This window comes from Chlorocebus sabaeus, chromosome 1 (genome assembly GCF_047675955.1).
Source record: "Chlorocebus sabaeus isolate Y175 chromosome 1, mChlSab1.0.hap1, whole genome shotgun sequence".
NCBI lineage: Eukaryota > Metazoa > Chordata > Mammalia > Primates > Cercopithecidae > Chlorocebus > Chlorocebus sabaeus.
The window spans coordinates 99,553,901-99,568,751 of record NC_132904.1 but is presented as its reverse complement, the minus strand read 5'-3'; the positions used below and the strand labels follow the sequence as shown (position 1 = coordinate 99,568,751).

The following is a 14,851-nucleotide window of genomic DNA, read 5'->3' as shown; positions in this document are numbered from 1 at the left end:
TCCTTAACTGGCCAAGTCTTATTACTCCTTGAATTTTCTTATAAAAAACTTGCTATGAATAAAACAGTTTGAAATTCAAACAAAGGAAGACAAAAAATCTCTGTCTTTAGAAATTATTCATTGCTTAGTATACTTGATGTTCTATATAATAAACATAATCTTAAAATATAAAACTTTAGTATCAGTTCCCTTTGATATTTTTCATACTTTTATCATTTCATCTGGGCATCTAATGATCTCTTAAATCATCTTAAGATAGTCATGAATTGTTTCAGTTCATTAATTTTAACCCATAAAACTCTTTATAACTATGTTGGTCTGTTAAAAAATAGTCTGGTAGTTTAAAAAATACACTATGTTAAAGGATAGTAGACTGTAACAGTCATGATTAGTTATCTATATTGTGTAATGCTTTATAGTTTGCAGACTACTTTGTTAACATTCGTTCATTTTCTATTCATATAGGCTTTCTATAACTGAATTGGCTTTCCTTTTGGGTGAAAGAATTTGTGGGTATATGAACTTGGATTTAACTGGCCTAGACTAGCCACTTTGTAAGTTTCAAGGGATGAAATTGCCATATGCTTTTCACATCCATTCTTCCATGTAGTTTTCATCTTTGTTTAATAATAGCCAAATTTCCTTGCAAATCTAAGGGGTTTCTTTTTTTTTTTTTTTTTTTTTGAGACAGGCTCTGGCTCTGTTACCCAGACTGGAGAGCAGTGGCACAATCATGGCTCACTGCATCACTGCAGCCTAATCTCCTGGGCTCAAGTAATCCTCCCACTTCAGTCTCCCAAGTAATTGGGACCACAGGCACTTTCCACCACACCTGGCTAATTTTTTTTTTTTTTTTTTTTTTTAAGAGACACAGTCTCACTATGTTGCCCAGACTGGTCTCAAACTCCTGGGCTCAAGTGATCCTCCAGCCTTGGCCTCCCAAAGTGTTGCAATTGCAGGCATATGCCACTGTACCCAGTATTAATTTTAATTTAATTTTGTAGATATTTATATTAGAAACCTATATTATTTAAGGCACAGTATCACTGGTGATCACAGCGAGGCATAAGATGCAGCTTTTGTCCTTTAGTTATATTCTACCAGGTCACGGAAAACATTACAATACTATAACCCAGCCAACGTTTTTGGCACCAGGGACCAGTTTCGTGGAAGACAGTTTTTCCACGGATGGGGCGGGGGCGAAGGGAGGGATGGCTTCAGGATGAAACTGTTCCACCTCGGATTATCAGGCATTAAATTCTCATAAGGCGCATGCAACCTAGATCCCTTGTGTGCACAGTTCACATTAGAGTTCGCACTCCTATGAGAATCTAATGCTGCTGCTGTTCTGACAGGAGGTGGATATGCTTGCTCGCCCGCCTGCCGCTCGCCTCCTGCTGTGCAGCCTGGTTCCTAACAGGCCACAGACTGGTACTTATGCTCAGCCCAGAGATTGGGCACCTCACTGTAACCATAAACCAAGGAGAATGTGACAAGTGCTAGAGTGGAAATACAAGATACTATGAAAGCACAGATGAGTAAGGTTAATTTCAGCTGAGTAGGTAGGTAAATCTTTATAGGTGTGACCTGTGAACTAGAACATGAAGAATGATTAGGATTTTGTTCATTGAGGATACAGGAAAATGTTTCAGAAGAGGGAAATTGTGAGCAGAACCTTGAGGAAGGAAAGCATATGTTTGAAGGAAGTAGTTTGATTTCTTAGAATTGTAAAGTACATTAAAAATTGCCAGGATAGGTTTTGAATTCTAGTATTTTGAGTGATGGCTTCACTGTGGAGTGCTTTAGCTAATATGTTGAGAGAGTTTATATTACGGATACTGGGAAACCTTCAGAGATTTTAAAGCACAGGAATTGTAAAAGATTTGGGGGATCATTTTCAATGAGCAATTGTTTTTAATATTTTAAAGTCATAGTCTCTTTTGAGAGTCTTATGAGTACTATGGACCTCGTTCCCATTAAGAGGCACATGTACTGCTAGACACAAAAATTTCATATGCTCTCAGGAGGTTATGGAATTTCTCTTCCTTCATCTATAGATACGAGGTTCCAAGGATACTTGGCGAGTTTTTGTTCTGTCATAGTGTACTAGAGTGGAGGTCTTTTCTCATATCTGCTAGCCAAAAGTCTGGTGTTGGAGCAGGGGCAAAATACTATGCCAGTGGAGAAAACTGAACACAGACCTTTGAAAGAGGACTGTACTTGATTATGATAATGAAAAAAAGACAAGACAAGAGCTTCTGAAAACAGTGGTGGTAATTAAGCTGCCGGCCAGTAGGCTGCAGTTTGTAAATCTAGTCTCTGTTTTGAGTCCCGGACTTTTAAGTTTAAAGGGAATGGCATGGCTTGACCATCTGAGAGAGGGGAATAGGGAACATTTATATGATTTTTGTTGGTCGAGGTGGAAGAGGGGAGTAAATGAAATGCCATCATGTGTGTAGTGTGACTGTCATTCATTTAGCATTTGGGGCCAAACTACTAATTGCCATTAGCATCCTTCCCCTCTGTTCTCTCTTACAGGTCATTGTGACAATTTCAAAATGCCCCTCTGCACATTTTCAAATACCTGTAGAAGTAGATGGTATTGTTCTGGTTGAGAGAGCTTATTTGGAGGAAGTTTTAAATCCGGAACTTTGTGACACAGTTCTTCATGTTACACATCAGTGTGTCACAGCAGTCACTGGGACTTACGGATTAGGAAGAGAGCCTCACTTACATCTAATACATACATGAGACTTTCTTCTCACTTTAAAGGTCTTTAATGAAACACAAGTTCAAAAGCCTCCCTTTGTAATCAGATGCTTCGCAATACCAGGAAATTAATTTCCGAGTCCTAATGTTGAAATTAAAACCCATTTCTTCTCTTTCTAACCACAGTGGCCTTGGAGAATGGTGTATCATATTGTGCCAGTGTTCCCTAAACTCTGTGTGGTTTTATTTGGTTGTTATTCAGAAAACTATCTCTTGCTTTTGATAGTATGCTAGTTAAGTATGCTTTTCTTTTTATTTCAGAGGAAATATACTTTTTTCTAAACTTCCCAATTTCTGAGGTATTGATGTTAGTATTTTGGAGCTAGATTCAATATAAAAATCGTATAGCTGTTAGTAACTGCTTTGGTATGTTGGTTTTGCCAGATATGTTCACAGTCTTTATGATACTGAAAATAAATATGGAGGTTTCTGCTCTTACCCTTTTTTTTTTTTTTTTTTGAGGCAGAGTCTTGCTCAGTCGCCCAGGCTGGAGTGCAGTGGTGCAATCTCAGCTCACTGCAAGCTCCGCCTCCCAGGTTCACACCATTCTCCTGCTTCAGCCTCCCTAGTGGCTGGGACTATGGGCACCCGGCACCACGCCCAGCTAATTTTTTTTCTATTTTTGGTAGAGACGGTTTCACCATGTTAGCCAAGATGGTCTTGATCTGCTGACCTCGTGATCCACCCGCCTCGGCCTCCCAAAGTGCTGGGATTACAGACGTGAGCCGCAGCACCCGGCCTATTCTTTTTTTACTCTTTAAAAAAGTCTGTCGGATTCTTTCTCTGCTCAAGATTTACAGTAGACCATTAGGAATGGTATGATGTAGTTTCTGCTAAGGTGTGTAGTGTAGGTGATTTTTAATCCATTTGCCTCAAAAGAAGTATATCAAGGACTGCTAAGCATTTAACACATGGATTCTCATTTAATCTTTATGGTTGTCCTATGAAATAATTATTGTTACCATTTTAAAAATCAGATAACTGAGGCTGAAAAAGGTTAAGTAACTTGCCATATAGTTGTCCTATTAAATTATTGTTGTCGTCATTTTAATAATAGGGAAACAGGCTGAAAAAGGTTTAGTAACTTGCTGAAAGCCACATGGCCAGAAATGGAGAAGCTAGAATTTTAACCAATCTGTTTGACTTGAAAATTTGTTTCTCTCTTCACTTTATTTTTAAGCTTATTGAAAAATTACATGAGATTGTAACTTTGTGTACCTGTGAAATATAAAATATTTGGAAAATATTATAATTTGTTGGATTCTGATCTCTTTAGTGAGTTTTCAGTCACTATGTGCTTTGTGATTTTGTTTGATCTACCATTTACCACTAAGTTTCTCCCAGATAGGAATTTTGAAACATGATATAATTAAATAAATAAATCACCTACCCTGCGGTTTATTTTTGGTAGTCACACTTTTATCTAACAAATATTTTTGGAGTGCTATATGTCAGGCCCTGTGTTATGCTATGACAGTGATTTTTAAAATCTGGTGGTAAGGAAAGAAAGAACTTTGAATGTCAGGAGACATCTTTTATCCTCTTTGCCCTCTTAAGACTTAAGTCTAAAGTCTGTTAAGATTCTGCGTGAGATTTTGTATGAAAGATGTGACTCATATTACTTTTTTAAAAATATGTAAAACATTACTTTAGAAAAACCTTGAAGATATAGAAGATGAGGCCCTACTTAAGTCTTGGTGGGAAAGGGAGTACATGTAACTAGATACTTAAAATGTAGGACCCTCTGAACATTTTCAAGTGATGGTTTGGAGGTCTTGAAGATTTCATCTCCATATTTTCAAACATTATAGTGGCCTGTAATCTGAGAAATGTGTTTTGCATATCCCCATGGTAGAAACCAGCTTTCATTAAAGCATTATTTTTCACATAATGAATAATTTTTGCACTAACAGAAACCACTTGGTGAAATAGTAGGTAATGGAATTTCTAATAAGTAAGAATAATTTTTTCTTGTTTCCTCATCAAGCATATTGTGCATTCATTCATATATAAGGAATTCTGGTTAACTTATCCAAATTTTTTTTTCCGTTTCTGACAATATGGCTCCTGAATGTGTGGAGAAACCATTTCTCATGTAAAACACTTAAATACTGGATAACATATAAAAACATCTTGGCTGGGCGTGGTGGCTCACACCTGTAATCCCAGCACGTTGGGAGGCTGAGGCGGGCAGATCATGAGGTCAGGAGTTTGAAACCAGCCTTGCTGACATGGTGAAACCCCGTCTCTACTACAAATACAAAAATTTGCTGGGCATGGTGGCATGCACCTATAGTCTCAGCTACTCAGGAGGCTGAGGCAGAAGAATCACTTGAACCCGGAAGGCATAGGTTGCAGTGAGCCGAGATCATGCCACTGCACTCCAGCCTGGGCGACAGAGTGAGACTCCGTCTCAAAACAAAAAAACTTTTTAAAAGTATACTTGGACTTGCCTATAAGGAAAATAATCAGAAGCCAGAAATGGTGAGTGATGGTGATTACATAGAGATCTATGGAGCTGACATTTACCCTGAAGAAACCTACTTATTCCTAGTCACCTAGGGTCTGGCTCTTGACGTGTCATCCATGTTGAGAACAGGGTACACATTTCAAGCAAGACCTTAATAGGATGGGAATCAGATCAAAAACACTGATGACAAACTTATGCAATAACTGGAGATTTGATGACCTGGGCTTGGTTTTACATACAATTAGAGGTAAAGATCTTCTACCAGAGAGAATTCCTAGTCCTCCATCTTCTGTCTTGCAGATTTGGGGCTGGAATTCACTGTATGACCCATGCCAAAAATGTATTTTAATATAAGACTCCCCTGTTTGTAATGGAATGTAAAGAAATTTGTAAAATTTCTTCTGTAGAGAAATTTTACACAAACCTCAATTTTTGCAGAAAAAAGTTCCATGATCACTAAATATATAATCAGAAATCACTAAACATATTGAGAAATCAGTCTTAAAAAAGGAACTTGAGAATCAGACCCTTTAAGATTAATGTATGAATTATCACAATTTCCACATAACTCTATAGTTACAGAAAAGAGAATGGTCTTAGATATCAGACTCCAAATAATTAAATTTCTGAAAGTGAAAAACAGCAGATTAAATACTCGGTGGCTGGGCACAGTGGCTCACACCTGTAATCCCAGCCCTTTGGGAGGCCAAGACGGGCCAATCACGAGGCCAAGAGATTGAGATCATCCTGGCCAACATGGTGAAACCCTGTCTCTACTAAAAATAGAAAAATTAGTGGTAGTGCACGCCTGTAGTCCTAGCTACGCGGGAGGCTAAGGCAGGAGAATCGCTTGAACTGGGGAGGTGGAGGTTGTGGTGAGCTGAGATCGCACCACTGCACTCCAGCCTGGGGACAGAGCGAGACTCCGTCTCAAAACAAACCAACAAAAACTCAGCAGATGAGATAAAAGATAGATGTAGTTGATGTGTAAGGATGAGTGATCTGTAATATCTAAGGAAATTAGTGCAGAGAGGTAGAAGGGGAATGTGAAAGAGATGCTAACAGACATGGAAGATAAATTTTTTTACCGCTGAATTTTCAGAGTTTGCTGATATTAGTCTTTTGTTGAATGTATGTTTTGCAAACATTTTCTTACATTCTATAACTTCTTTCATTCCTGTAACAAGCTCTTTTGCAAAGCAAAAGTTTTTGATGATGTCCAGTTTATTAATTTTTCCTTTTATGGAGTGTACTTTTTTTTGAGAGTCTCACTCTGTTGCACAGATTGGAATGCAGTGCTGTGATCTTGGCTCACTTCAACCTTCACCTCCTGGGTTCAAGTGATCTTCCCACATCAGCCTCCCTAGTATCCACACATGCATGTGCTATCATACCTGGCTAATTTTTCTGTTTTTTAGTAGTGACAGGGTTTCACCATGTTGGCCAGACTTGTCTGGAACTCCTGACCTTAAGTGATCTGCCCGCCTGAGTCTCCAAAATTGTTGGGATTACAGACATGAGCCCCCAGCTCAGTTTTGATGTACTTTTGATTGTACTTTTGATGTCAAGTCTAAGAATTATTTGCCTAGCCTTATATCCTGAGAATTTTCTCATGTATTTTTCTAGAAGGCTTGCATTATTAAATTTTACATTTAAGTCAGTGGTGCGTTTTGAATTAATTTCTGTAAAAGGTATGTAAATGTTGTACATATTTGTGTACATTTATTTCTGGGTTTTCTTTTCCACTGATGTGTCTTAACCTTCTGCCAGTACCACACAGTCTGGATTACTGTGGCTAAATAAGTCTTAAAATCAGACAGACTGATGGCATCCTTTTTCAAAATGGTTTTAGGTATTCTAGTGTATTTGCTTTTCCATATAAATTTTAGAATAATCTTCTCTTTACAAAAATATCTTGCTGAGATTTTGGTTAAACAGCATATAAATTTGGGGAGAATTGACGTTTATACTATTTTGAGTCTTTGAATACTCTGATATTCCCGATATTGGTAATTTTTGTCTTCTCTCTTTTTTTTTGTCAGTCTTGCTTTGAATACTGGATGATAGATAATGTCTCTTCACTTTTTTAGGTATTTGATTATTTTAATCAGTTTTGTGTAGTTTTCAGCATATAAGTCGTATACCTCTTTTGTTAGAATTACACCTAAGTATTTTATTTTTACTTCAGCCTGTTGTAGATGGTATTTTACATTTTATTGTCCACATGTTCATTACTAATATATAGAAATACAATTGATTTTTGTATGTTATCTTGTATCCTGTGACCTTGCTGAACTCATCTATTAATTCTAAGATGTTTTATGTATAGACCTTGGATTTTCTACATAGTCATGTCATCTGGAAATAGGGACAGTTTCTCTTTTCTGATCTATATATCTTTTCTTTTTTAAAATTATTATACTTTAAGTTTTAGGGTACATGTGCACAACGTGCAGGTTTGTTACATATGTATACATGTGCCATGTTGGTGTGCTGCACCCATTAACTTGTCATTTACATTAGGCATATCTCCTAATGCTATCCCTCCCCGCTTCCCCCACCCCACGACATGCCCTGGTGTGTGATGTTCCCCACCATGTCCAAGTGTTCTCATTGTTCAGTTCCCACCTATGAGTGAGAAAATGCGGTGTTTGGTTTTCTGTCCTTGTGATAGTTTGCTCAGAATGATGGCTTCTAGCTTCATCCATGTCCCTATAAAGGACATGAACTCATCCTTTTTTATGACTGCATAGTGTTCCATGGTGTATATGTGCCACATTTTCTTAATGCAGTCTATCATTGATGGACATTTGTATATTTTGTGTGTATACAAAGACTTGGTTGATTCCAAGTCTTTGCTATTGTGAATAGTGCCACAGTAAACTTATGTGTGCATGTGTCTTTATAGCAGCATGATTTATAATCCTTTGGGTATATGCCCAGTAATGAGATTGCCCGATCAAATGGTATTTCTAGTTCTAGATCCTTGAGGGATTGCCACACTGTCTTCCACAATGGTTGAACTAGTTTACAGTCCCACCGACAGTGTAAAAGCATTCCTGTTTCTCCACATCCTCTCCTATCTCTTTTTTTTTTTTTTTGACTTATTGCATGAGCTAGAACTTCTACCACTATGTCGATAAGAGTGGTAAGAGTATGCATCTTTTCCTTGTTCCCCATCTTAGAGAGAAAACGTTGGCTTTCACTGTTATGTTACCTATAAGTTACTTATTTATGCTCTACCAAGTTGAGGACATGTCCCTCTTTTTTTTTTTTTTTTTTTCCCCTGAGAGTTTTATCATGAATGAATGTTAACTTTTTAAAGTGCTTTCTCTGTATTAAATGATAAAATTATGGGGCTTTTTTTGTGTTTGCCTGGTTTTGGTATCAAGGTAATACTGGCTTTATTAAATAAAGTTTTCTTTATCTTTTAATTTTTCTTTTAAAAAATATTTTAAATTTTCTTAATCTTTTATGTTTTGAGAGAGATTATGTGGAATAAGTCTTTAAAGGTTTGGTAAAATTCTGTAGTGAAACCATCTGCTCCTGGAGTTTCTTTTTTGAAAGTTTTAAAATGTTGAATTCAATTTCTTTAATAATAACAGGGCTACTCAGATTATCTACTGTATATTGTATGTGTTGTGGTAGTTTCTGTTTTTCAGGGAACTTATTGGTCCATTTCATACAAGTTTTCATGTAGAAAAATCTTTATATGTGTAAAATTTTTATATCTATATAAACTATATATAAAATATCTACATAGATATAGATTATAGATATCTATATAGGTCTATAGATATAAAATATCTATCTATAGATTAGATATAGATCATATAGATATGGATTATATAAAATTATATAGATATAGATTTTATCTGTATAAAAATCTTTATATGTGTAGAAAAATTTACGTGTGTAGAGTTGTTCATTGTGATCCCTTACTATCATACATTGTGTATGTTCAATGTGTATCCCTTACTATGCTTTTGATAGCTGTGGGTCTGTAATGATACCCCATTTCATTCCTGATATGAGTAATTTTTGTCTTCTCTCTTTTTTTTGTCAGTCTTGTTAGAAAATTGTCAATTTTATTGATCTTTTCAATGTGCTTTGTTGCATTGATTTTTCTGTTTTCAATTTCAGCAGTTTCTGCTCTTATTTACTTTGTCCTGCTTGCTTTATGTTTATTTTGCCTTTCTTCTTCTGAATTCTAGAGCTATAAGCTTAGATTGTTGATTAAGGCTTTTTCTTTTTTCTAATGTGTGTATTTAGCACTATAAATTTCCCTCTCAGTACTGCTTTATTTGTGTGTCAACATTTTGATATGTTGTATTTTCATTTAGTTTAATGTATTTTTTGTTTTCCCTTGAGACTTAACTTTCCCATGGATTATTTAGGTGTTTGCTGTTTAGTTTCCAAGTGTTTGGAGATTTTGCCTTTAACTTTCTGTTGTTGATTTCTGGTTTGATTCCATTGTTGTCAGAGAATACATTCTTTTTTATTTCGGTTATGTTTACTCTGTTGAGGGGTTTATATCTCCGGATTGGTCTATCTTGTTTGATGTTTTCTGGGCACTTGAAAATAATGTGTATTCTGTTGTGTTTGAATGGAGTAGTCTGCTACAGTCACCTAGATCCTGTTGGTTGATGATGTTAAGTTCTGTGAGTTTGTTGAATTCTATCTAGTGTTTCTATCAATTGCTGAAAAAAGGGTGGCGAAATATCCAACTATAATTATGAATTTATTTCTCTTTTCAGTGCTACTTCACACGTTTAGTTTTTACTTCACACATTTTGCAGCTCTATTGTTTAATGTATATAGGATTGCTTAGAATAGTTTAGGATTGCTATGTCTTCCTGATGGAATGACCCTTTTGTTATAATATAATTATCCCCTCTATTCTGATCATTTTCTTTACTCTGAAGTTGCTCTATTTTAATATCATCTAATGTAGAAATCCACTTCCTGCTTTCTTTCAATATTTCTATGAGATATTATTTTCCATTGTTTCACTTTCAGTCTGCCTATACTATTTGAAGTTAAAGTTTCTTCTAGACAGCATATGTTTGGTTCATGCTTTTTAAAATCCATTATTGGTGTAGACTACTTACTGTCATGTAATTATGGATATAGTAGGGCTTAAGTCTACCTTGTATTTTACAGTTCAAAATTTTCCATTTGGTTCTTTTTTTATATCTTATATTTCTTTGTCCTTGGACTCTTTTTGCTGAGACTTTATATTTTTTCATTTTTCTATTATGTTTTTAATTACTTGTTGAAGCATTTGTATGATAGCTACTTTAAAATGTGTCAACTAATTCTCAACATCTCTGTCATTTTGGTGTTTGCGAGTATTGATTGTGTTTTTGCATTCCATTTGAGATCTTGGTTTGACAAGTGATTTTTTAACTTGAAACCTGGATATTTTGGGTAGTATATTATAAAACTCTGCATCTCTGGATCATATTTAAATCTTCAGTTTTAGCTAGCTTACTCTAATGCTATTCTAAGAGAAATAGAGCTGCTACCTTCTTACTGCCAGGTACAGGTAGAAATTGAATTTTCTACCCTGCATCCATTGACATTTAAGGAAGGATATCCCTTGTGACTGCTGGGCAGGGATGAGAGTTCTGGGTTCCCACTACACTTTTACTGATGCTTTCTTGTCTGAAAGGGATAGGAGTGCCTTGTTACCACTGGGTGATGGTGAAAGCCCGGACTCTTCACTAGGCCTCCTCTATATCAACCTAGGGCAGAAGAGGATTGGCTGCTTGTTACTACCTGACGAGAGCAGAAGTTCATGTTACCTGTGTGGTTTTGGTTTCCACCAGCATTGTAGGAATTGAGAGAGAGGCTTTATTATATCCTGGTAAGGGTGGACATTTTAGGTCTCCATTCAGTCTTTGCTGGCATTGGTAGGAGTTGGGCTATAGTTTTTTCAGTGGTTTTTAACTGGAGTAGAGTGTTTATTTTCTAAGAGTTTTCTGTTTTGTGAGGCTCCTCCTTTTCTTTGTCTTTTGGCTAGAGAAAAGGCAGGGTTTTGTTGGGGCTTTTTGTCTGCCCCCATTGTTGTTTCTGGTTACTAGCTTCTTCAGCTCCAAGTTTGGAATATATTAGGCAAAAAGAAACCCAGAGAACTCACCACCATGTAATTCCTCAGGTTTCCACCTTTCAGGGTCTTGTGTTTATTTTCTATATAATGTTCAGGCATTTTAGTTGTACCTAGAAGAGAGTGAGTGTGAAAAGTTCATTGACTGCATCCCACTCAAGTTAGTGCCTCTTTTATCTGCACCACTTTAGAATCAAACTCTTTGAAAGTATTCATCTATACTTATTTTCTCCAGTTCCACTCTTCATTCTCTCTTAAACCTATTCCAGTAAAATTTCTATCCCTATCACTCCTTCAAAACAATTCCTGTCAAGGTGTCATTTACAAGTAAATACTAAAAGCAAAAATATACATGTATGTTTGAACTGTAAGATCTTTATTTTTTTAAATTTTTAGGTTTGGGGGTACATGTGAAGGTTTGTTACATAGGTAAAGTAGTATCACAGGGTTGATTGTGCAGATTATTTCATTACCAGGTATTAAGCCTATTACTCAACAGTTATCTTTTATGCTCCTCTCTCTTCTCCCACCCTCCACCTTCAAGTAGACCCCAGTGTCTGCTGTTTCCTTCTTTGTGTTCATAAGTTCACATTTAGCTCCCACTTATAAGTGAGAAAATGTGATATTTGGTTTTCCAGCATTAACTTGCTAAGGGTAATAGCCTCTAGCACCATCCATGTTCCCGCAAAAGATATGATCATGTTTTTTTGTTTTTTAATGGCTGTATAGTATTCCAGAGCATACATGTACCATGGTGTATACGTATTTTCTTTGTCCAGTCCATCACTGATGAGCATTTAGGTTGATTCCATGTCTTTGCTATTGTGAATAGTACTGCAATGAACATTCATCTGCATATCTTTATGGTAGAATGATTTATATTCCTCTGGGTATATATCCAGTAATGGGATTGCTCCATCGAATGATAGTTCTGCAAACAATACTTATCAAAACTTGTGGTTGCAGCTAAAGTTGTATTAAGAGGGAAATCTATAGCCTTAAATACTATATTAAATGAATTAATTCTGGCAAGAAAAACAAAAAAGCGATGAAGATAATGTTAATGCAAATTAGAAAATGTTATAAATTTTAATCATATTTAAATAAACATATATAAAATAATCTAGTTATCAGAAAAGTATGGGACCACAACATTCAAAAAGAAATAGAAAATCTGAATGGCCCTATGACCATTAAAAATGTTGGTTTATTAGTTAAAAGTCTTCCTTCCCTCAGTACTCACCTGAGTGTGGACAGATGATAATTTCAGGGTTACATAAGCTTTTTCAAAAATCGGGGGAAAAAGTAGCAATTCTCTTTTCATTTTCTGAGTCTTATGTACTACAATCTTGTTAACAAAACTAGCAAGGAGAGTAAGAATGAAATTTACAAGCTAGTCTCACTTAGGAAGATAGCAAAACAGTCCCAAAATCTAGCAATGTATAAAACAGGTAACATGACCAACTTTGACTTATTCTAGAAATGCAAGGTTTAATTAATATTAGAAAATTGTCCAAAATATTTACACATTAATGAAATTATGTTACTACACATCATAGGCCTTTGCATTATTGATTTAGTGTAGTCTTAGTTAAATCCGAGAATGCCAGGTGTCTGGAGAGCTTGTTGAATAACTAAAATTCAGTTTTGAGTGGAATACTGTGGACCACAGTAGATGGCACAATTAATTTGATTAAAGGGAGTCAGATGGTTTCTCAGAGGTGGCAAAATGTGAGTTAAGTCTTGATGAATAATATTTTTATCAGCATGTTTGAGATTTCGAGTAGAAATAATGGGTGCTGAAGCATGGCTGTGGCATTTGGGAATGGTAAGTGATATAATTAGAGCATGGTAAGGTTATCAGGAAGTGGCAGGAGATGAAACTAGAGATTTGTGAGAAATTGTGAAAGGCCTTGACTGCCTTGCTTCTTGCTAAACAGTGGAATTTATCAACCCACTGAGAGAAAGCCAGTTAAGATTTTTGAGCCTTCCATATATTTAGCTGCTTATATTTAATGTGTTGTCTTTAAAAATAACACATGATTTGTTGTTTGCATGCTTTTGCATATGTAACTTATTTGAAGTTAAGTGCTTCTGCTGATTAACTTTTTGTTCACAAAAATATAGGGATCTGGATTTCTGACTGGACCACTTAATATAATGTATTACTTTCTGCTGTGTTATGTCCTAAACTTTTAAAACCACTCAGGACTAACATCTTTCACCAAACTGTTACCTAAGAACTTTCTAAAGAAGTATGTGACAAAGGCATGTTTCATTTCATTTGCTCTGTCATTTTTAGCTGTATATGTGATAAAACATGTTTTAATACATCTCTTTTTAACTTTGATTTTATTGGAATTTTTGAATGTTTGTTTTTAAGAAAAGTAATTGCAGTGAACTTTCTTTGATTCCCAGGTTTTCTTTTTTCCCCTTTTTTCTTTTTTTATTGCATTGGTAGATGCAAGGCAAGAAATTTATTACTATAAATTTGTGACTCAGAATTTTAAAACTAAATTAACTTCATAAATGCATTCACTTTTTTCTTAATGGATTCCTTCTAACCCCCAATGATACTTTTATTTGATTTTCTTGATTATGTAATTTGTTTGCTGTTTCTTTTATTTAAGGTGTGACTGCACAGAAAAGTTACAAAACAAATTTGACTTTTTGCGCTCACAGTTGAATGATATTTCATCATTTAAGAATATCTACAGATATGCCTTTGATTTTGCAAGGGTAGGTGCAATTTTCTTGTTTTGTTGTTTTAATCGCTTTTCATCTTGAGACCACACTTAGGAAAACTTTTTCACTTACATTTTAGGATAAAGATCAGAGAAGCCTTGATATTGATACTGCTAAATCTATGTTAGCTCTTCTGCTTGGGAGGACATGGCCACTGTTTTCAGTATTTTACCAGTACCTGGAGGTATGTTTTTTTTTTTGAATTTTGAAAATATTATTTTAAAACTTAATCTGAAAGTTATACTTTTGAGGAACAAGTAGATTTTTAATAGTATGCTTAAAAAAAACTCCTTGAGTAGAGAAAAAATTCTAAAATATGTACATATCAGTTATTTTTAGATGTTCATGTTTGTTAATATATTTTGTACCTAAGATACCTTCAATCCTACCCCCCTCCCTGCCCCAATAAAAGAAACCTCCAAGAAATATACTGTAGCACAGACATTTGTCATGCAAAGTTAGTTTCTCGGGGTTTTCGTAAGAGAGAATTAATGCTAGCACGCAAATCTTAAGCTTCTAAATCTGATTTTCTTTTGTTATACAGGGTCTTAAGCTGAAATGTACATAAGATAACCAATTTAGTAATACAACTTTCCTTTTCTACTTAGGCTCAATCTAAAGAAAGAGAATAAAGCTATTCATATTTTATGTCCACAAATATGAGAATGACTATAATAGTATACTTAAATATGCTGGTTACTAAAAAGTTGTAAGCTGAAATGATGAAGTGTTCTTTTAGAAGGTTTATCATAGCACCT

At 35.4% G+C, this 14,851-nt stretch overlaps 1 protein-coding gene across 3 annotated transcripts in view; it reads left to right on the top strand.

Annotated features, from left to right (window-relative positions):
• The window catches only part of DCUN1D5 (defective in cullin neddylation 1 domain containing 5), a 30,127-nt gene that overhangs the window by 11,649 nt on the left and 3,627 nt on the right, over positions 1–14,851 (top strand). For all 3 annotated transcript variants that reach the window (XM_008020673.3, XM_008020674.3, XM_073020650.1), the window contains 2 exons: positions 13,979–14,087; positions 14,173–14,277. In XM_008020673.3, the coding sequence (XP_008018864.1) occupies positions 13,979–14,087; positions 14,173–14,277 (214 nt within the window). The remainder of the gene's footprint in view (positions 1–13,978; positions 14,088–14,172; positions 14,278–14,851) is intronic.